Source organism: Mobula birostris, chromosome X (genome assembly GCF_030028105.1).
Source record: "Mobula birostris isolate sMobBir1 chromosome X, sMobBir1.hap1, whole genome shotgun sequence".
NCBI lineage: Eukaryota > Metazoa > Chordata > Chondrichthyes > Myliobatiformes > Myliobatidae > Mobula > Mobula birostris.
The window spans coordinates 78,008,858-78,030,357 of NC_092402.1; the positions used below are offsets into that span (position 1 = coordinate 78,008,858).

The following is a 21,500-nucleotide window of genomic DNA, read 5'->3' on the forward strand; positions in this document are numbered from 1 at the left end:
AAAGCTAAATAATCAGTAGGGCATTCGGCTTCAAAAATATTAACACAAACTAAGACTGGTAAAAGATTACTGGATGTTATGAACTGTCAGGAAAGCAATGAATATACACAATAAACAGTGTTGGTCAGGTGGTGAAGAGGTTTGGACAGAATTACTGACTGGGCACAGACAGTCAATGTAAAATAGGCTTTGGTGTTTCAAGTGATAGACTGTCAGGATATCTGATCTAAAATCAAAAGCTTTTTTAAAAAATACTGTGTTAAATATTTATAAATTACAGATGACCACATAACAAAGAACAGTTGAAGCTGAATTATAAAGTTGGAATCATAGAAATATAGCACAGAAACAGGCCTGTTTGACTCACCATGTACATGCTTACCTATGCTAAACCTGTTAACCCACATAAGGCTCATATCCCTCTATGCCTATATTCAAGAACTTGTACAAATACCTTTGAAATGTTGTGAATGTATCTGCTTCTATCCTTCTTCCAGTGGCACATTCCAGATGTTAGAACGTAGCATGGTACAATACAGGTACAGACTCTTTAGACCACAATGCTGTGCCAAACTATTTTTGAACACCTCACTAAACTGATTCCATCTACTTACACAATATCCATAATCCCTTCATTTCCTGCACATTCAGGTGCTAATCTAAGAGCATTTTGAACACATTTATTGCATTTCCCTCAAGAACCACCCCTGGCAGAATATTCCAGGCACCTGCCACTCTGTGGATGCACATCTCTTTTGTATATAGCTCTTTTCATCATAAATGCATGCCCTCTAATAGTAGACTTTTCAATCCTGGGTAAAAGACACAGACTGCTTACTCTATCTATGCCTCTTATAATCTTAGAAACTTCCATTGGGTCTGCTCACATCCTCCCACTCCAGAATAAGCAATTTTGTACAACCTCTCCTTAAAGCATATGCCTGCCAATACAGGCAGCAACCTAGCAAACTACTTCTGCACTCTCTCAAAAGTCTCACATCCTTCTGAGAAGATGCAACCAGAATTGAATGCAATAGTCCAGATGCGGCCTAACCAGCTAAAACATAGCATCCTGATTCTTGAACTCAATATTCACCATGTTCTGTGTGGGGAAAACTTACCCCTCAGTTCTTTAAATGTCTCCCCTCAGACCTTAAACCTGTGCTTTCCAATACATGGCTCACCTACCTTGAGAGAAGTATTCTGACCATCTATTCTATCTGTGCCTCTCATGACCACTATAAAATAACAACCTAGCCTTCAATATTCAAGTAAGGATAAACCCAACCTATCTAATCTCCGTTTATAAATTCAGCCCTCCATTCCAGGCAACCTTCTGATGAATCTCTTCTGCATTCTCTATTGCTACTGCATTCTTCTTGTAATGTGGTGACCACGACTGTATACAATACTCCAAGTACATTTTAACTGATTTTTTCGTACAATCACAAAAAGTCACATTCAAATTCATACAATTTATAATACGGTAAGAGCCACAATATGCTCTTCTTTACTGGAAGGATCCCAATGCATCCATATTGACTTTCAGTATCAGAATTATTAAATGAAGCCATAAAGCTCTGGAATAAAAGCAAAAAAAATGTGGGAAACACTCAGATTGGGCAACATCTGTAGAAAGAGAGAGAGTTAAAATTTCAGGCTGAAGACATAGGTTAGAACAGTTCAACCGTTCAACTTCAGTCTTAGACCTGAAGTATTATTCCATTTTCCTTTCCACAATATCTGCAATTTTGCCTTGATACCACTTGAGCAATGGGATGATCTTGTAAAATGTGACACAGCCTGATAACACAAAGAGCATAAGGCTCACTTTACTTATTCTTCTTTCCTGGTTGTTCCAAACTAAAGGTTAGTTGAAAACATAATCAAATGTTTATAGTAATTCTTACTTTTTCCAGCAGATAGTTACTGATGTGACCTCCTATAGGATCACCTTTAAAATCAAAGTTAATATCCATGTACTTTCCAAATCGACTAGAATTATCATTGCGGTTGGTCTTAGCATTTCCAAAGGCTTCCAATACACAATTTGATTTTAAAAGCATGTTTTTAACCCTGCAGTAGGAATAGAAAAATAATAGGTTATGGTATGGTAAACACCTATGTCAGGATGCTGTTAATCCACTCTAGCTCAGCATTTAACACCATCATTCCCACAATTCTGATTGAGAAGTTGCAGAACCTGGGCCTCTGTACCTCCCTCTGCAATTGGATTTTCGACTTCCTAACCGGAAGACCACAATCTGTGTGGATTAGTGATGATATCTCCTCCTCACTGACGATCAACACTGGTGCGCCTCAGGGGTGTGTGCTAGGCCCACTGCTCTACTCTCTATACACCCATGACTGTGTGGCTAGGTATAGCTCAAATGCCATCTATAAAGTTGCTGATGATACAACCATTGTTGGTAGAACCTCAGATGGAGACGAGAGGGCATACAGGAGCAAGGTATGCCAATTAGTGGAGTGGTGTCGCGGCAACAACTTGGCACTCAATGTTAGTAAGATGAAAGAGCTGATTGTGGACTTCAGGAAGGGCAAGACGAAGAAACACATACCAATCCTCATAGAGGGATCAGAAGTGGAGAGAGTAAGCTGTTTCAAGTTCCTGGGTATCAAGATCTCTGAGGACCTAACCTGGTCCCAACATATTGATGCAGCTACAAAGAAGGCAAGACAGTGACTATACTTCATTAGGAGTTTGAAGAGATTTAGTATGTCAACAAAAACACTCAAAAACTTCTAAAGATGTACCGTGGAGAACATTCTGACAGACTGCATCACTGTCTGATATGGGGGTGGAGGTGGAGGCTACTGCACAGGACCGAAAGAAGCTGCAGAGGGTTGTAAATTTAGTCAGCTCCATCTTGGGTACTAGCCTACAAAGTATTCAGGACACCCTCAAGGAGCAGTGTCTCAGAAAGGCAGCATCCATTATTAAGGACCTCCTGCACCCAGGGCATGCCCCTTTCTCATTATTACCATCAGATGGGAGGTACAGAAGCCTGAAGGCACACACTCAACAATTCAGGAACAGCTCCTTCCTCTCTGCCATCCTATTCCTAAATGGACATTAATCCCGTGAACACTACCTCACGCTTTAAATATATATTATTTGTTTTTGCACTATTTTTAATCTACTCATTATACATATACTGTAATTGATTGATTTATTATTATTTTTCCTCTTCTTCTATATTATGTATTGCATTGAACTGCTGCTAAATTAACAAATTTCACGACACATGCCGATGATAATAAACCTGATTCTGATACTTATCTCAGAACCACACTAGATAGTCAAATTATTGAACAATGACAAATATTAATTTATATCCTGGATACATTTCCATTATTTTTAAATTCAGTTCGAAGTGTTGAGTTATTAAGGATTAAAATAAAAAATTACCCTTTAATACTACTGATTAAGTTGATCCAATGTTTTTTCACTTACCTTATTATAAAAGACATAGTTTAAATATTAGACATTGGAAGAGCTATTGAAAAACTCTAGTAGATTCTTATTAGAGTTAGACAAAGAAAACAGGCTCCAAGAATACTTTGCTTCAGTATTCACCAGTGAAAAAGGACCTTGGCAATTGTGGGGATGACTTACAGCGGACTGAAACACTTGAGTATATACACATTAAGAAAGAGGATGTGCTGGAGCTTATGAAAGATATTAAGTTAGATAAGTCACCAGGACAGGACAAGATATACTCCATGCTACTGTGGGAAGTGAGGAAAAAGATTGCTGAGCCTCTGGCAATGATCTTTGCATTATCAATTGGGATGGGAGAAGTACCAGAGGATTGGAAGGCTGCAAACATTGTTCCCTTGTTCAAGAAAGGGAGGAGACAACCCAGGAAATTGAGTCTTACTTCAGTGGTGAGTAAGTTCTTGGAGAAGATCCTGAGGGGCAGGATTTATGAGCATTTGGAGAGACATAATCTGATTAAGGATAGTCAGCATGGCTTTGTCAAGGGCACATCATACCTTACGAACTTGAATGAATTCTTTGAGGACGTAACAAAACACATTGATGAGGGTAGAGCAGTGGATGTAGTGTATATGGATTTCAGTACGGCATTCGATAAAGTTCCTCATACAAGGCTCATTCAGAAAGTAAGGAGACCTTGCTTTGTGGATCCAGAATTGGCTTGACCACAGATGGCAAAGGGTGGTTGCAGATGGTTTGTATTCTGGATGGAGGATGGTGTCCAGTGGTGTTCTGCAGGGATCTGTTCTGGGACCCCTCGTCTTTGTGATTTTTATAAATGACCTGGATGAGGAAGTAGAAGGGTGGGTTTGCTGATATACACAAAAGTTGGGGGTGTTGTGGACAGTCTGGAGGGTTGTCATAGATTACAGCATGATATTGATTGGATGCAGAACTGGGCTAAGAAGTGGCAGATGGAGTTCAACCCAGATAAGTGTGAAGTGGTTCATTTTGGTACGTCAAATTTGAATACAGAATATAATATTAATGGTAAGACTCCTGGCAGTGTGGAGGATCAGTGAGATCTTGGGGTCCGTGTTCATAGGACACTCATAGCTGCTGTGCATGGTGTGTTGGCCTGCATCGACTGTAGGACTGAGTTCAAGAGCCCTGAAGTAATGTTAGATCCACTTGGAGTACTGTGTTCAGTTCTGGTCACCTCGATACAGGAAGGATGTGGATACTATAACAGAATGAGCAGAGGAGATTTACAAGGATGTTGCCTGGATTGGAGAGCATACTTTATGAGAATAGGTTGAGTGTACTTGGCTTTTTTTTCTTGGAGCAACTGAGGATGAAGGTGACCTGATAGAGGCGTTTAAGATAATGAGAGGCATTGATCATATGGACAGCCAAAGGCTTTTTCCCCGGACTGAAGTGACTAACACGAGGGAGCATAGTTTTAAGGTGCTTGGAAGTAGGTACAAGTGAGATGTCAGAGGCAAGTTTTTCCCAGAGAGTGGTGGGTGCCTGGAATGCACTGCCAGCATAAGTGGTAGAGGTAGACACAATAAACTCAGTTACAGAGAAAGGTTGAATAGGTTAGGACTTTATTCCCTGGAGCGTAGAAGAATGAGGGGTGATTTGACAGAGGTATATAAAATTATGATGGGTATAGATAGAGCGAATGCAAGCAGGCTTTTTCCACTGAGGTAAGGGGAGAAAAAAACCAGAGGACATGGGTTAAGGGTGAGGGGGGGGGAAGGTTTAAAGGGAATATTAGGAGGGGCTTCTTCACACAGAGAGTGGTAGGAGTATGGAATGAGCTGCCAGATGAGGTGGTAAATGCGGGTTCTTTTTTAACATTTAAGAATAAATTGGACAGATACATGGATGGGAGGTGTATGGAGGGATATGGTCCATGTGCAGGTCAGTGGGACTAGGCAGAAAATGGTTTGGCACAGCCAAGAAGGGCCAAAAGGCCTGTTTCTGTGCTGCAGTTTCTATGGTTCTATGGTCTTAGTACATGGAGCTTAGAAAAATAGAGGGCTATGTGGCAGGGAAATTCTAGGCAGTTTCTAGAGTAGGTTACATGGTCAGCACAACATTGTGGACCGAAGGGCCTGTAACATGCTGCAGATTTTCTGTGATTCTATGTTTCTAAGTACAATCAGTCGACAAATTAAGAGGCATCTTGTCGAAGCACTGGACCACCTAACACCTCATTATCTACAGCTAACATTGTCAATATGCAAGCATTAGGTACAAATATTTCATCCATGGAAAACTCTTTCTGAATGGTGCTATCAAATAGTAATTAAATGCACTGAGAGAAAAGCACCTCTGCATTATGTAAAAAAATTGCACAATTCTGCTCTAAACAATGCCTCATAATTATGTTCACAGCATTTACATATGTAATTTTAGACAAGGGAAATCCCTGAATTTCATGGGATCTGGATGGAATTTATTCACTTTCAGCCAGATCTGTCAGGAAGGATTACATTGAATAGAGGATAAATAAAAATTACAATTATCAACTGTTCTGTATTCCAAGGAAATACATTCTGTGGAACGGGTTTGATATTATTTGTAAGACTTGTTAAGCTACTGTCATACACCAAGTCCTCAGGCTGGGTAAGAATGCCAATGAAGCTGGGAAATTTTTCATCAAACTCAGAATAGCTGCTGGTTTATGGGGTGGCAGTTTGAGCAACTTTGGGAGTGGTGGTGCCTGCAAGGGTTTCACATTTCCAAAGGTGAAAGAACAGCTTCTGGACCTTATTACATTTAACTATCTTTTAACATCAACCTTGGGTATTTTTGACATGATTGTCATGGAATTATACAGTCCATCCCATGTCAGAAATAGGTTTCTAATACCCCTGCAGTATTGTAATGAAAGGTATTAAAGGTAAGACTGATGAGAACAATTATTAAAAGTGGAGAGAGAGAGAGAGAGAAAGCAACACACACAAAATGCTGGTGGAACTCAGCAGGCCAGGCAGCATCTCTAGGAAGAGATACAGTCGATGTTTCGGGCCGAAACCCTTCGTCAGGACTAACTGAAGGAAGAGCTAGTAAGAGATTTGAAAGTGGGAGGGGGAAGGGGAAATCCGAAATGATAGAAGAAGACAGGAGGGGGAGGGATGGAGCCAAGAGCTGGAAAGTTGATTGGCAAAAGGGATACAAGGCTGGAGAAGGGAGAGGTTCATGGGACGGGAAGCCCAGAGAGAAAGAAAGGGAGAGGAGAGCCAGAAGAAGATGGAGAGCAGGCAAGGAGTTATAGTGAGAGGGACAAAGGAAGAAAAAAAAGAGAAAAAAGGGAAAAAATAAAAAATAATAAATAAATAAGGGATGGGGTAAGAAGGGGAGGTGGGGCATTAGCAGAAGTTTGAGCAGTCAGTGATCATGCCATCAGGTTGGAGGCTACCCAGACGGAATATAAGGTGTTGTTCCTCCAACCTGAGTGTGGCTTCATCTTGACAGTAGAGGAGGCCGTGGGGAGACATGTCAGAATGGGAATAGGACGTGGAATTAAAATGTGTGGCCACTGGGAGATCCTGCTTCCTCTGGCGGGCAGAGCGTAGGTGTTCAGTGAAACAGTCTCCCAGTCTGCGTCGGGTCTCGCCAATATATAGAAGGCCGCACTGGGAGCACCGGACGTAGTACATCACCCCAGCCGACTCACAGGTGAAGTGTCGCCTCACCTGGAAGGACTGTCTGGGGCCCTGAATGGTGGTGAGGGAGGAATGTAAGGCATGGGTAGCACTTGTTCCGCTTACAAGGACAAGTGCCGGGAGGGAGATCAGTGGGAAGGGAGGGAAAGATGTGCTTGGTGGTAGGATCCCGTTGGAGGTGGCGGAAGTTACGGAGAATTATATGTTGGACCCGGAGGCTCGTGGGGTGGTAGGTGAGGACAAGGGGAACCCTATCCCTTGTAGGGTGGCAAGAGGATGGGGTGAGAGCAGATGTGCGTGAAATGGGAGAGATGCGTTTGAGAGCAGAGTTGATAGTGGAGGAAGGGAAGCTCCTTTCTTTAAAAAAGGAAGACATCTCCCTCGTCCTGGAATGAATAGCCTCATCCTGAGAGCAGATGCGGCGGAGACGGAGGAATTGCGAGAAAGGGATGGCATTTTTACAAGAGACAGGGTGGGAAGAGGAATAGTCCAGGTAGCTCTGAGAGTCCGCAGGTTTATAGTAGACCTCAGTAGATAAGCGGTCTCCAGATATAGAGACAGACAGATCAAGAAAGGGGAGGGAGATGTTGGAAATGGACCAGGTAAACTTGAGGGCAGGGTGAAAGTTGGAGGCAAAGTCAATGAAGTCAACGAGCTCGGTATGCGTGCAGGAAGCAGTGCCAATGCAGTTGTCGATGTAGCGACGGAAAAGTGGGGGACGGATAGTTGGAGGGAGTGGAGAGCAGAGCGTTCGGAAGGAGTGAGGTTGGAGTGAGGAGTTGAGGTTCCCTTCGCACTAATCCGAACCTTACCTTACTATGAAACCTGCTGATAAGGGGGGTGCTGTTGTAGTCTGGCGTACTGACCTCTATCTTGCCAAGGCACAGCGACAACCCCTCCATCATAACCCCACTAAGAAGCACCAGGCCATTGTCTCCCACACCATCACCAACCTTATCAGCTCTGGGGATCTCCCATCCACTGCCACCAACCTTATAGCTCCCACACCCCGCACTTCCCGTTTCTACCTCCTACCCAAGATCCACAAACCTGCCTGTCCAGGTAGACTCATTGGCTCAGCTTGCTCTTGCCCCACTGAACTTATTTCTGTATACCTCAACTCTGAATTTTTTCCAATGATTTTAAGTTCCCTGGCCCCCACCACTTTATTTTCACCATGGATGTCCAGTCCCAATATACCTCCATCCTCCACCAGGAAGGTCTCAAAGCTCTCCGCTTGTTTTTGGATTCCAGACCTAACCAGTTCCCCTCTACCACCACTCTCCTCCGCCTAGTCCTTACTGTTAATAATTTCTCCTTTGGCTCCTCCCACTTCCTCCAAACTAAAGGTGTGGCCATGGGCGCCCGTATGGGTGCCAGCTATGCCTGCCCTTTTGTTGGGTTTGTGGAACAATCCATGTTCCAAGCTTATACTGGTATCCATCCCCCACTTTTCCTTCGCGACATCGACGACTGCATTGGCGCTGCTTCCTGCACGCATGCTGAGCTCGTTGACTTCATTAACTTTGCCTCCAACTTTCAGCCTGCCCTCAAGTTTACCTGGTCCATTTCCGACATCTCCCTCCGCTTTCTTGATCTTTCTGTCTCTATATCTGGAGACAGCTAATGTACTGATGTCTACTATAAACCTATGGACTCTCACAGCTACCTGGACTATTCCTCTTCCCACCTTGTCTCTTGTAAAAATGCCATCCCCTTCTCGCAATTCCTCCATCTCCGCCGTATCTGCTCTCAGAATGAGGCTTTTCATTCCAGGACGAAGGAGATGTCTTCCTTTTTTAAAGAAAGGGGCTTCCCTTCCTCCACCATCAACTATGCTCTCAAACACATCTCTCCCATTTCACGTTTATCTGCTCTCAACCCATCCTCCTGCCACCCCACGAGGGATAGGGTTTCCCCTTGTCCTCACCTACCACCCCACCAGCCTCCGGGTCCAACATACAATTCTCCATAACTTCCGCCATCTCCAAAGGGCACATCTTCCCCCCACCCACTCTCTGCTTTCCGCAGGGATCGCTCCCTATGTGACTTCCTTGTCCATTCATCCCCCCGCATCCCTTCCCACCTATCTCCCTCCCGGCACTTATCCTTGTAAGCGGAACAAGTGCTACACATCCCACCTCCTCCCTCACCACCATTCAGGGCCCCAGACAGTCCTTCCAGGTGAGGCGACACTTCACCTGTGAGTCGGCTGGTGTGACATACTGCGTCCAGTGCTCCCGGTGTGGCCTTCTATATATTGGCGAGACCCAACGCAGACTGAGATTGTTTTGCTGAACACCTCTGCTCTGTCCACCAGAGAAAGCAGGATCTCCCAGTGACCACACATTTTAATTCCACATCCCATTCCCAATTTGATATGTCTATCCGGGGCCTCCTCTACTGTGATGATGAAGCCACACTCAGGTTGGAGGAATAACACCTTATATTCCGTCTGAGTAGCCTCCAACCTGATGGCATGAATATTGACTTCTCTAACTTCTGCATAGCCCCACCTCCCCTTCTTACCCCATCCCTTATTTATTATTTTTTCCCCTTTTTTTCCTCCCTCTGTCCCTCTCACTATAACTCCTTGCCTGTTCTCCATCTTCCTCTGGGCTCTCCTCCCCCTTTCTTTCTCTCCAGGCCTCCCGTCCCATGATCCTCCCCCTTCCCCAGCCTTGTATCCCTTTTGCCAATCAACTTTCCAGCTCTTAGCTCCACCCATAAGACAAAGGAGCAGAAGTCGGCCACTCAGCCCATCGAGTCTGCTCCGCCATTTTATCATGAGCTGATCCATTTTCCCATTTAGTCCCACTTCTCCGCCTTCTCACCATAACCTTTGATGCCCTGGCTACTCAGATACCTATCAATCTCTGCCTTAACTGCCACCCGTGGCAACAAATTCCATAGATTCACCACCCTCTGACTAAACAAATTTCTTCGCATTTCTGTTCTGAATAGGCGCCCTTCAATCCTTAAGTCATGCCCTCTCGTACTAGACTCCCCCATCATGGGAAACAACTTTGCCACATCCACTCTGTCCATGCCTTTCAACATTCAAAATGTTTCTTATGAGGTCTCCCCTCATTCTTCTAAACTCCAAGGAATACAGTCCAAGAGCAGACAAACGTTCCTCATATGTTAACCCTCTCATTCCCAGAATCATTCTAGTGAATCTTCTCCATACCCTCTCCAACGTCAGCACATCCTTTCTTAAATACGGAGACCAAAACTGCCCACAGTACTCCAAGTGAGGTCTCACCAGCGCCTTATAGAGCCTCAACATCACATCCCTGCTCCTATACTCTATTCCTCTAGAAATGAATGCCAACATTGCATTCGCCTTCTTCACTAATGACTCAACCTGGAGGTTAACCTTAAGGGTATCCTGTACGAGGACTTCCAAGTCCCGTTGCATCTCAGAACTTTGAATTCTCTCCCTATTTAAATAATAGTCTGCCTGTTTATTTCTTCTGCCAAAGTGCATGACCATACACTTTCCAACAATGTATTTCATTTGCCACTTCTTTGCCTATTCTTCCAATCTATCCACGTCTCTCTGCAGACTCTCAGTTTCCTCAGCACTACCAGCCCCTCCACCCATCTTTGTATCGTCAGCAAACTTAGCCACAAAACCATCTATTCCATAATCTAAATCGTTGATGTACAACAGGAAAACAGATTATTATCTGAATGGTGGCCGATTAGGAAAAGGGGAGGTGCAACGAGACCTGGGTGTCATTATACACCAGTCATTGAAAGTGGGCATGCAGGTACAGCAGGCGGTGAAAAAGGCGAATGGTAGTCTGGCATTTATAGCAAGAGGATTCTAGTACAGGAGCAGGGAGGTACTACTGCAGTTGTACAAGGCCTTGGTGAGACCACACCTGGAGTATTGTGTGCAGTTTTGGTCCCCTAATCTGAGGAAAGACATTCTTGCCATAGAGGGAGTACAAAGAAGGTTCACCAGATTGATTCCTGGGATGGCAGGACTTTCATATGATGAAAGACTGGATGAACTTGGCTTATACTCGTTGGAATTTAGAAGATTGAGGGGGGATCTGATTGAAACGTATAAAATCCTAAAGGGATTGGACAGGCTAGATGCAGGAAGATTGTTCCCGATGTTGGGGAAGTCCAGAATGAGGAGTCACAGTTTGAGGATAAAGGGGAAGCCTTTTAGGACCGAGATTAGGAAAAACTTCTTCACACAGAGAGTGGTGAATCTGTGGAATTCTCTGCCACAGGAAACAGTTGAGGCCAGTTCATCGGCTATATTTAAGAGGGAGTTAGATATGGCCCTTGTGGCTAAAGGGATCAGAGGGTATGGAGGGAAGGCTGGTACAGGGTTCTGAGTTGGATGATCAGCCATGATCGTACTGAATGGCGGTGCAGGCTCGAAGGGCCAAATGGCCTACCCTTGCACCTATTTTCTATGTTTCTATGTACAGCCGATCCCCTAGTGGGCTCAACAACAAGCTGTTCTAAAAAGCCATCTCGCAGACATTCTACAAATTCTCTCTCTTGAGATCCAGTGCTGACCTGATTTTCCCAACCCACTCGCATGTTAAAATCCCCCACAATTATCATAACACTGCCCTTCTGACAAGCCTTTTCTACTTCCTGTTGTAATTTGTAGTCCACATCACTGCAGCTGTTTGGAGGCCTATAAATAACCGCCATCAGGGTCCTTTTACCCCTGCGATTTCTTAGCTCAACCCATAAAGATTCTGCACCTTCCGATCCTGTATCAGCTCTTTCTAATGATTTAATATCATTTCTTACCAATAAAGCCACGCCACCCCCTCTGCCTACCTGCCTATCCTTCCGATACACCGTGTATCCTTGGACGTTCAGCTCCCAGAGACATGCATCCTTTAGCCACGTCTCAGTGATGGCCACAATATCATACCTGCCAATTCGTAGCTGTACGACAAGATCATCCACCTTATTTCTTATGATGCGTGCATTTAAGTATAACACCTTAAGACCAGTATTTGGTTCTTTTCGCTTTGATTTCACTGCAACTTTATTGCACTGCAACTCATCCCAATGGCTACAAATTTGCCCCATCACTTGCCTGTCTTTCCTGACATCTTTACTGCTCACTATCTTAGATTTATTTCTGTTTTCCCCTTCCTCCGCTCTATCATTCTGGTTCCCATCCCCCTGCCAAATTAGTTTAAACCCTCCCTAACAGCTCTATTAAACCTTCCCGCCAGGATATTGGTCCCCTTCAGGTTCAGGTGTAACCTGTCCATTTTAAACAGGTCATACTTCCCCCAGAAGAGATCCCAATGATCCAAGAATCTGAAGCCCTGCCCCCTGCACCAGTCTCTCAGCCACGCATTCATCTGCCTGATCCTACAGTTCTTGCCCTCGCTAGCACATCCCTCCCACCCGTCTTCTCCTAACATTTCGGATCTCCCCCTCCCCCTTTCAAATCTCTTACTATCTCTTCTTTCAGTTAAGTCCTGACGAAGGGTCTCGGCCTGAAACATCGACTGTACCTCTTCCTACAGATGCTGCCTGGCCTGCTGCATTCCACCAGCATTTTGTGTGTGTTGCTTGAATTTCCAGCATCTGCAGATTTCCTCGTGTAGAGAGAGAGAAAACTGCTCTGCCATTTGTGCAAATGAGCATGTGTATATACATCAAAATCTTATGTTTAATTCTGTGATTTTCGTTGTTCCTCTCCACACCTTGTGGCTCATTGGGCAGCCCCCTTGCCATTTCTTTAGCATTTGTCTGTTTTTTTTTACAGTGTCAAGTTACTAGGTCAATGCTCGACCAGCATGGATGGAAAGTGTGCAAGGTGCCAGCCAGATTTGAACTCAGGACCACTCGCCTTGAAGTCTGGTATGGATGCCACTGCACCACCAGCTGGCTTTAATTATGTGTGCTCGCATGTTAAGGTGTCTATAGGTCGGGTGTCCATTGCCTGCAGATGGCATGTGATAAAGTTCAACCCAATAAATGCAACAATTAGCATAATGCATCAAAATCTTCAGAAGCCAGCATTGAGAATGCTTCTCTTCATACAGGATGAATAAAAACATATTGAAAGGAAACAATTATTCAAATTCTATAGTAAGCATTTACAACCTTTCCACTTCCTGTCTTTGGCTGGGATTTGTAATAGCTGCGATGAACTGCATGATATATTTGCTTGCTTCTGTTTTACCAGCACCACTTTCCCCTGAAATTCAGAAAGAAAAAGTTATAACAATTTCAAACATCAAAACTTAAAAAAACTGATCAACCAGCTAATAAGCAAAGATGCAAAAATATATAAATAGTTACGTACTTCAATTATACTTTTCAAAATTATGCTCTCTTTATAGTCAGAACACATTTCCCTTTTAAAAGCTATCATCAAGGAATTTGAATAGCACAATCACAAAAAGATCATTTCCCCCACTCACCCTCCCTCTCCCCCCTCCCCACACACAACATAATGGCAGTTCCCATTTCTTTCATCGTTAGATGGGTTCATTTCTGTCCATTTTACAATTAATTAGACAGCTGAATAACCCACCTCCTCAGCATAGATACAAGAGATTCTACAGATGTTGGATATCTTGAGTAACACACACAAAATACTGGAGGAACTCAGCAAGTCATGGAAAGAAATAGACAGTCAATGTTTCTGTCTGAGATCCTTCATCAGGACTAGAAAGGAAGGGGGCAGAAGCCAGAATAAGAAGGTGAGGGAAGGCAGGGTGGAAGTAGTAAAGGTCTAGAAGGAATCCAATCTGAGTGGACAGTGAACCAAAGAATGAAGGGGGGGGGGGCGCAGAGAACCAGAGGGAGGTGATGGGCAGGTCATGAAGGCAGTGGACAAGATGATTAGAGGTGAAAAGGTAACCAGAATGAGGAATAGAAAAAGAGAGAGGGAGGAGTGATAACCAGAAGTTTGAGAAATCAATGTTCTTGCCATTAGGTTAGAAAGTACCCAGAATGAATCTGGTTGCTTATTTCCTCCATAGATGCTGCAGACTTGCTGAGATCCTCCAGCATTTTGTGTGTGCTAATCAAACCTACATGATGGTTATAGGCTATCCAGATGGAATACAAGGAGTTGCTCCTCCATCCTGAGTTTGGCCTCAATAGCAGTAGAGAAGGCCATCGGCAGACATGCCAGACGGGATGGGAAGTTACATTGAAATGGGTGGCCACCAGTAAATCCTGCCTTTTGCAGCATACAGGGCGAAGGTGCTCAAAAAAGTGGTTCACCAATCTACAACAGGTCTCAACGATGTAGAGGAGGCTGCAGCAGGAGCACCAAATACAATTGATGACTCCAACAGACTAATACATGAGGCACTGCTTCACCTGGAAGGACTCTTTGGAGTCAAGAATGGTGATGAGGGGGGTGGTGTGTGGGTAGGTGTAGCACTTTTAATGGTGACAGGGATAAATGCCAGGAGGGAAATCAGTGGGTGGGTGAATAAGGGAACTGGGATCAGTGTACAAGAGAGTCACGCAGAGAGCAATCTCTACAGAAAGCAGAGGGACGATGGGGTGGGGGAAAAGATGTGTGATTAGTAAGGAGCCGTTGGAAATGGCGGCAGTTGCAGAGAATGACTTTAAACCGTTCCACCAGCCTCTGCATCTAGTACATCATTCTCAGTGACTTCCACCACTTCCAACAGGATCCTACCACTTTGCACAATTGTGAGAAGTGCTACACCTCCCCCACACCACCTCCCTTCATCACCATTCATGGCCACAAATACTCCTTACAGGTGAGGAAATGCTTCACCTGCAAGTCTTGCAGGATCAGTCATCCTTTTTATCTGGTGCTCTCGATGTAGTCTCCTCTACATCAGTGAAACCTGATGCAGATTGGAAGAGCGCCTTGTTGACCATTTTTGTTCCATTAGCTGAAAAAGGCAAGATCTCCCAGAGACCGCCGAGTTCAATATGACTTCCATTTCCCATACTTATGTCTGCCCACGGCTTCCTCTACTGCCACGATGATTGGAAAAGCAACACCTCATATTGTATCTGGGCAGCCTCCAATCTAATGGCAAAAACATCAATTTCGCCAACTTGCAGTAATTTTTTCCATTCTCCATCTCCCATCCAGCCATCGCAAAGTCAGAAGTCAAAGTAAATTTATGAAAGTATGTATACGTCACCATATATTACCTTGAAGTTCATTTTCGCGCAAGTATTTACAGAAAAATAAATACAATAGAGTTTTAAAATGATACACAAAGAATGACAAACAACCAATGTGAAAAAGATGACAAATTGTGCAAAAACATTAGATATACACATAATATAAATATACACACACTGTATTATACTGTATATAAATAATACCGAGAGCATGATTTGTAGAGTCCTTTGAAATGAGTCTGTAGATTATGGACTCAGAATTGTGATAACTGAAGTTATCCACACTGTTCAGGAGCCTGATGTTTGTAGAGTAATAACTGTTCCTGAACCTGATGTCCCTTTGCCTCCTACCCAATGGCAGTAACAAGAAGACAGCATGGCTTGGATGGCGGGGTCCAAGATGATGGATGCTGCTTTCTTGTGACACTGCCCCTTGTAAATACACTCAGTGGTGGGGAAGACTTTGCTTGTGTTGGACTGAGTCGTATCCACTGCTCTGTGCAGACTTAACAGTTCCTTCCCCCTTACTTGATCTCACCTGCCAGCTTGTATTCCCCCTGCCTTCCCTATATTCTTATTCTGGCTCTACCTCTTCCTTTCTTGTCCTGATGAAGTGTCCCAGACTAAAACATCGACTATTTCTCTCCATAGATGTTACTTGACCTGCTGAGTTCCTCCAGCATTTTGTGTTTTCCTGAGCATGGAGACCATTGTTAGAGTGAATTTTTTGGGGGTAGATGATTTGTTTACGCTTAAATGACTTTGGCCACCAGACTCCTATTTGACAAAGTGCTGTGAATTGAGTCCATAACAATGCACTTCCTAAAAGGGTGTGAATACCAGATGCTTCTGGCGCCGTAGTTTGACCTGATGCTGTAGTTTCAAAGACAGTATTATCTATACATTATAAATATTAATTGTCTTCTATGTTAGCACGTAGAATGCCAAATAAATGTATTGTGGATTTAACTAAAGGCTGTGGACACCAACCCAGACATGTTGGCGTCGGAAGGAAAGGATGAAATCCAAAGGTGTGATGTTTGTATGTAGCTTCAAAAGAAAGCATTGTCTGTAACTTTTAAGTAGCGATTGCCTTTGAGTTTAGCATACAAATATCAAGCCCACATTGGACTAGCAGACCTTTCTACGTAAATCGTCTCCGTCCGTATGATTGTTGTGTCGAATAAAGAAGCTGCTTGCATCTACCAGTGACTGTCGCTCCGGTGATTTCATCCACGCTACAACACCCATCATTGTAATTAAAAGTGTTTCTGCTGTACTGCTCATCTTTACAGAAGAAACAACTGATGACCAAAACAACACTATCCTCCATATTAGGGAAGTTCAAAATTCAGTGGTTAATATCTTGCATGAGAACACTGAAGTATCACAACATTGGCAAGTTCCTCTGTTTCTGTAATGCTCCCATTTAAAACGTGCTGACCTGAACATTCACGTTGTTAAGCAGAGGAAATTTTCCACTTGTTGACAAGTAGGAGTATATTTGGACTGAAATTGTAATTCTTCTGGTTGAACCAGAGGAGGCTACACTGGCTCAAACATTCTACTACACAGAACACCCACGGGTGTCATGCACACGAGAACCTTCCCTGCAACTTATGACCAATACAAAGAATGAATGAAGAATTAAGTACTGCCTGATAGCAGATCACAGAGGGCAGTAAGTGAATTAAAACTGGTGATGGGGAAGGGAGAGTGGGCATCTAAGTATCAGGTTCATTAGAATTTTCTCTGCAGTTTCCTGTCAATACAAAGATGGAGATAATGAAGAACCTGCTGTATAGAAAATCTTCAAGAATGAAGAGGGCAATTAAAAGGTGACACCAGGGAATAGGGAAGGTGAAAGTTTGGTGGGGTGGTTAGTGTTTTAAATTCATTTCACGACTATGTGCTGAGATGGGATTAGAAAGTGGATAAACAAAACCAGGCGGTAGACTGCAGATGCTGAAATGTGAAGCAACAAAATTTGCTGGAGGAACTCTGCGGGTCGAGCAACATCTGTGAGGTACAGAAAAGAATTGCCAACACTTCATGTCATAACTGTGCATCCCAACCACAGAGTTCTTTCAGCAGATGGTTTGTCGAAATGATCAGGCAGGCAGGTTTGGAAAGACCTCTAAATGAGGACAGGAAGCCCAGTAGCAAGTATATGAGTGGGGGAGAAGGGCTAGGGCAAGAGGGAGAGTTTTCTGAAAGGGAAATGTTTTTGAAGACACCCAATTTCAGGAAAAGAGGCACATCCAATTTTCAGCAGCTATGCCAAAGGTAGCCCTTTAAATTAACACTTCAATGCTCCTGTCCAGACCTGCTATATTATTTGGAGACTTTGCACTATAGAACTTTGTGCAAGTCACTGCAAATGATGACATGACTTTATGAAACAAACATGCTTAATCCAGGTTAATTAAACCCAAAGATGCAATGTTAGAAAGCTCCACCCGTGGAGGGATGAAGACAAGGTTTATCGTTTTAAAAAAAGAGAACTTGGAAAAAAGCTATGTGAGAATGAGGTGAGGCCGTCGCAGGTGTGGACAAGTGAGAGAAATGCAGCAAACTATTAGAAACTAAAGATACAAACTGTTAGAAGTGTAATTAGTAGTGAGCACCTCTATCCTACTTGAAAACCTCAGGGTGAACCCCTGGAGGAGAGATGATATAAAAAGCTTATTGAAGCTATGGCTATAACAAACAGCAGCTATAGCGAGACAATATCGCCAGAGACAAGTGTCTAAGATTTCTACTGTGTAACTGGAAATTAGTTTTGTTAAATTATACTAAGGAAATTGATCAGGGTTTTTGTGCAAGTATTGTGAATTGACTTTCTGTGGATGACCCATTATTTCAACCTATGAACCAAAAAACAAGATGGTGAGCTACTCAAGATAGAATAATCAGCGTGGGAGCAAAATAGATGTAGAGCAGGGGTTCCCAACCTTTTCTGCACTGCAGACCGGTTTCATATTGACAATATTCTTGCGGACCGGCCGACCGGTTGGCGGGGGGGGGGGGGGGGGGAGAATGGTTGCCAATAGACAAGAGTAGCAGTCAAATACATTGTGTTTACCCCGGAAAGACTACAATGACCATGAAAGCCTTGCGCGGGCACCAGTGCGCATGCGCAACTTACGCATGCGTGCACATGCCGATTTCCTTTCTGCAAATCGTTTTTGGCGATTCTGTTTGGGGGGGGGGGTGTTAATCACGACCGGAATATAGGTGATAAGTGGCTAATACACTCAATTTCGTTTCTAAAAGGGTTTATCTAACGAATCTAATATTAAACACACAGCGCATATTTTCCTCGCATGAATATAGCGATAAGTCAATTATCAGGGGAGCGTGAAGTAAGTGTTGAATGAACTTCCAGTAGATGTGGTAGAGGCAGGTTCGATATTATTTTAAAAAAAATTGGATGGGTATATGGACAGGAAAGGAATGGAGGGTTATGGGTTGAGTGCAGGTCGGTGGGACGAGGTGAGAGTAGCGTTCGGCACGGACTAGAAGGGCAGAGATGTCTTCTGTCCATGCTGTAATTGTTATATGGTTATATAAGTAAGTCAATAACATCATAACATTTTAAGTAACGTTTGGATATTAAGCACACAGTGCATATTTTCCTCGTATGAACATATAAAATCACTGCAACGCACCAACATCGCTGAATCCGTGGGAGCCCTGGGCTGAATACTCGTTTTCCTGCAACAAGACAGTCCTATCGAGGGGTGATGGGAGACAGCAATACTCAAATGGGTTCCTTATGTTCAGTCTATTCCGCAATTTAGTTTTCGTTGCATTCACTACAGAGATATGTTGGAAATGGAAGCAACATTTTCAGTGCTTCCGTGTCTATCTCAGGATATTTAGCCTTGACTTTGATCCGGATTGCCGGCAGAGATGTTATGTCAAACATACTTTTTAGCCCGCCGTCATTTGCAAGCTCGAGGAGTTGATCTCCTTCCCGCTCTGACATGGATGACGCATGCGTAATGAGCTCGCGTGCATTCGAGCTCAACACAGTGCGTGACAGGGAATGAGGAAAGGTGCAGCTGACTCATATCACCAAATCATATCGTTTCCTCACGGCCTGGCGGTTGGGGACCGCTGATGTAGAGGATTTAATACAGTTGGACGTACAAGTTTATTTCTCACTTGAAGGATCTGAATTTGATTTTCTGGAAGAACTGATTATTATTGCAAGGACTTTGATAAGTTATTGAATGAGATTTACTTTGTTTAAAAGTTATGATGTTGGAGAATTGTTGTGAAAGGAGTTAAGCTCTGTATGTATACTTATTTATTTTTTGGTGTTGAGTTTGAATTTGTAGACATACTGACATGAACTGAAACTGAACCATAATACTTAAGAATAGAAATTCAATTACTTTTCTAACAACTAGGGATAAATAGAAAGGCAATTGTTAGTCTCTAAACCTTTAAATAGGGAATAACACCAGATCTAGATATGCATCCGTAAAGCAAACAGCATTATGAAGGACCCCACACACCCCTCATACGAACTCTTCTCCCTCCTGCCATCTGGCAAAAGGCACCAAAGTATTCGGGCTCTCACGACCAGACTATGTAACAGTTTCTTCCCCAAAGTCATCAGACTCCTCAATACCCAGAGCCTGGACTGACACCTCTATTTATTTATAATTATAAACCTACTGCCCTCTACTGTGCATATTGTCTTGTTTATTATTTATTGTAATGCCTGTACTGTTTTGTGCACTTTATGCAGTTCTGGGTAGGTCTGTAGTCTAGTGTAGCTTTGTGTTGTTTTTTACGTAGTTCAGTATAGTTTTTGCATTGTTCATGTAGCACCATGGTCCTGAAAAACATTGTCTCGTTTTTACTGTGTACTGTACCAGCAGTTATGGTCGAAATGACAATTAAAAAGTGACTTGACTTGATCTAATTAGCTTGAGAAATTGAAGTAATAAAGGTTATTTTAATGAATCTCACTGATTCCAACTAAAAAAGGGATTTGGTTTCTGTTTGATATCTGAGATTTGGAACCTAAGATAGAATGTTGGAATTTTGCATCGTTCTTACTCATGTAAATATTTTGTGTATATTTTTATATATAAATAAAACTTACCTTTAGAAGTGTGGGTTTTCTACTCACCGCCTCCTTGCTATGCCTAGAGCTTCTGATAGCCCCTAGTGTAGTACTATATAATTTGATTTTCTCAGAGTGTGGCGACAAGTAACATGGAATAAGATGAGCGCTACACAGGTGTTACATTTGCCCTGAGGCTTCTATGCATTAGATACTCACACCATAACAACCTTTACCAGCAGCTTGACACAATTTTGTTCCAAGTTACCTCACATTTTTCTCTACACAACAATATAGACTAAAATTCCAAAGCACATTTACTGTAAAATGCTTTGTGCTATCCTAAGTTAGTGCAAAGAGTCTGTAGATGCAAGTTTGTTTACATTGAACCATTTCAGAACAATCTCATGTTACAGGACCATTTTCATGCTCAGCAACACACAAAAAATATTGAATCGTAAGAATCAATGCAATGAAGCTCAATTTGTAGAAAACCGGACCCTTAACCATCTAAAAATTTCAATGCAAGTATTCTGGACTGTAAATACAACAGCTTCCAACCTTGAGTTTGCAATCTGATTAGAAAAAGGGTTGAAAAGGGACAGAAGGCAAGACTAATTTCTGTTTTTTTTAAAGCAAGATAAAAAAATATTAGCATTATTCTAGGGTCATAAAATGTTTCCAGTGTTTAAATTGGATGACACTAATGAAAAAGGTTGAGAAGCATTGCTCCATAGTTTGCTTAATTTGAAGAAATACACATGGTTAGATCATTGAAGCTGAAAAGGCAGAAGTTGCAAGCCTGACTAAATCACAATGTTAATACCTAAAAATGCTTTACAAAATATGAATGGCAAGTTATTTAAAGTAACAATAGACAAACTTTCAGTCTTCTGCTTCAATTAAGCTATTACTACCTGATATGACAATGCAGGTGTCTTTTGACCTCCTCTTCATGGCTTTGTATGTTGCATCTGCAATGGCAAAGAGGTGAGGTGGTCTCTCATACAGTTCCCGTCCCTTATACTGCTCAATGGTGTCTTTCCCATAGATGTTCATGGAACGGTACGGATTAACAGAAACCACCACTTCACCAATGTACGTGTAAATTCGGCCTTTCTCAAACCTGCCAAAAAAAATTAAAAAT

The 21,500-nt window shown here is 42.9% G+C and overlaps 1 protein-coding gene across 4 annotated transcripts in view; it reads right to left on the reverse strand.

The window, feature by feature from the left end:
- Positions 1-21,500, reverse strand: part of LOC140191461 (unconventional myosin-Id) — a 591,692-nt gene that overhangs the window by 433,341 nt on the left and 136,851 nt on the right. For all 4 annotated transcript variants that reach the window (XM_072248895.1, XM_072248894.1, XM_072248896.1 and 1 more), the window contains exons 2-4: positions 21,271-21,479; positions 13,249-13,342; positions 1,911-2,076 (exon numbers count right to left, since the gene is read on the reverse strand). In XM_072248895.1, coding sequence (XP_072104996.1) covers positions 1,911-2,076; positions 13,249-13,342; positions 21,271-21,479 — 469 coding nt within the window. The remainder of the gene's footprint in view (positions 1-1,910; positions 2,077-13,248; positions 13,343-21,270; positions 21,480-21,500) is intronic.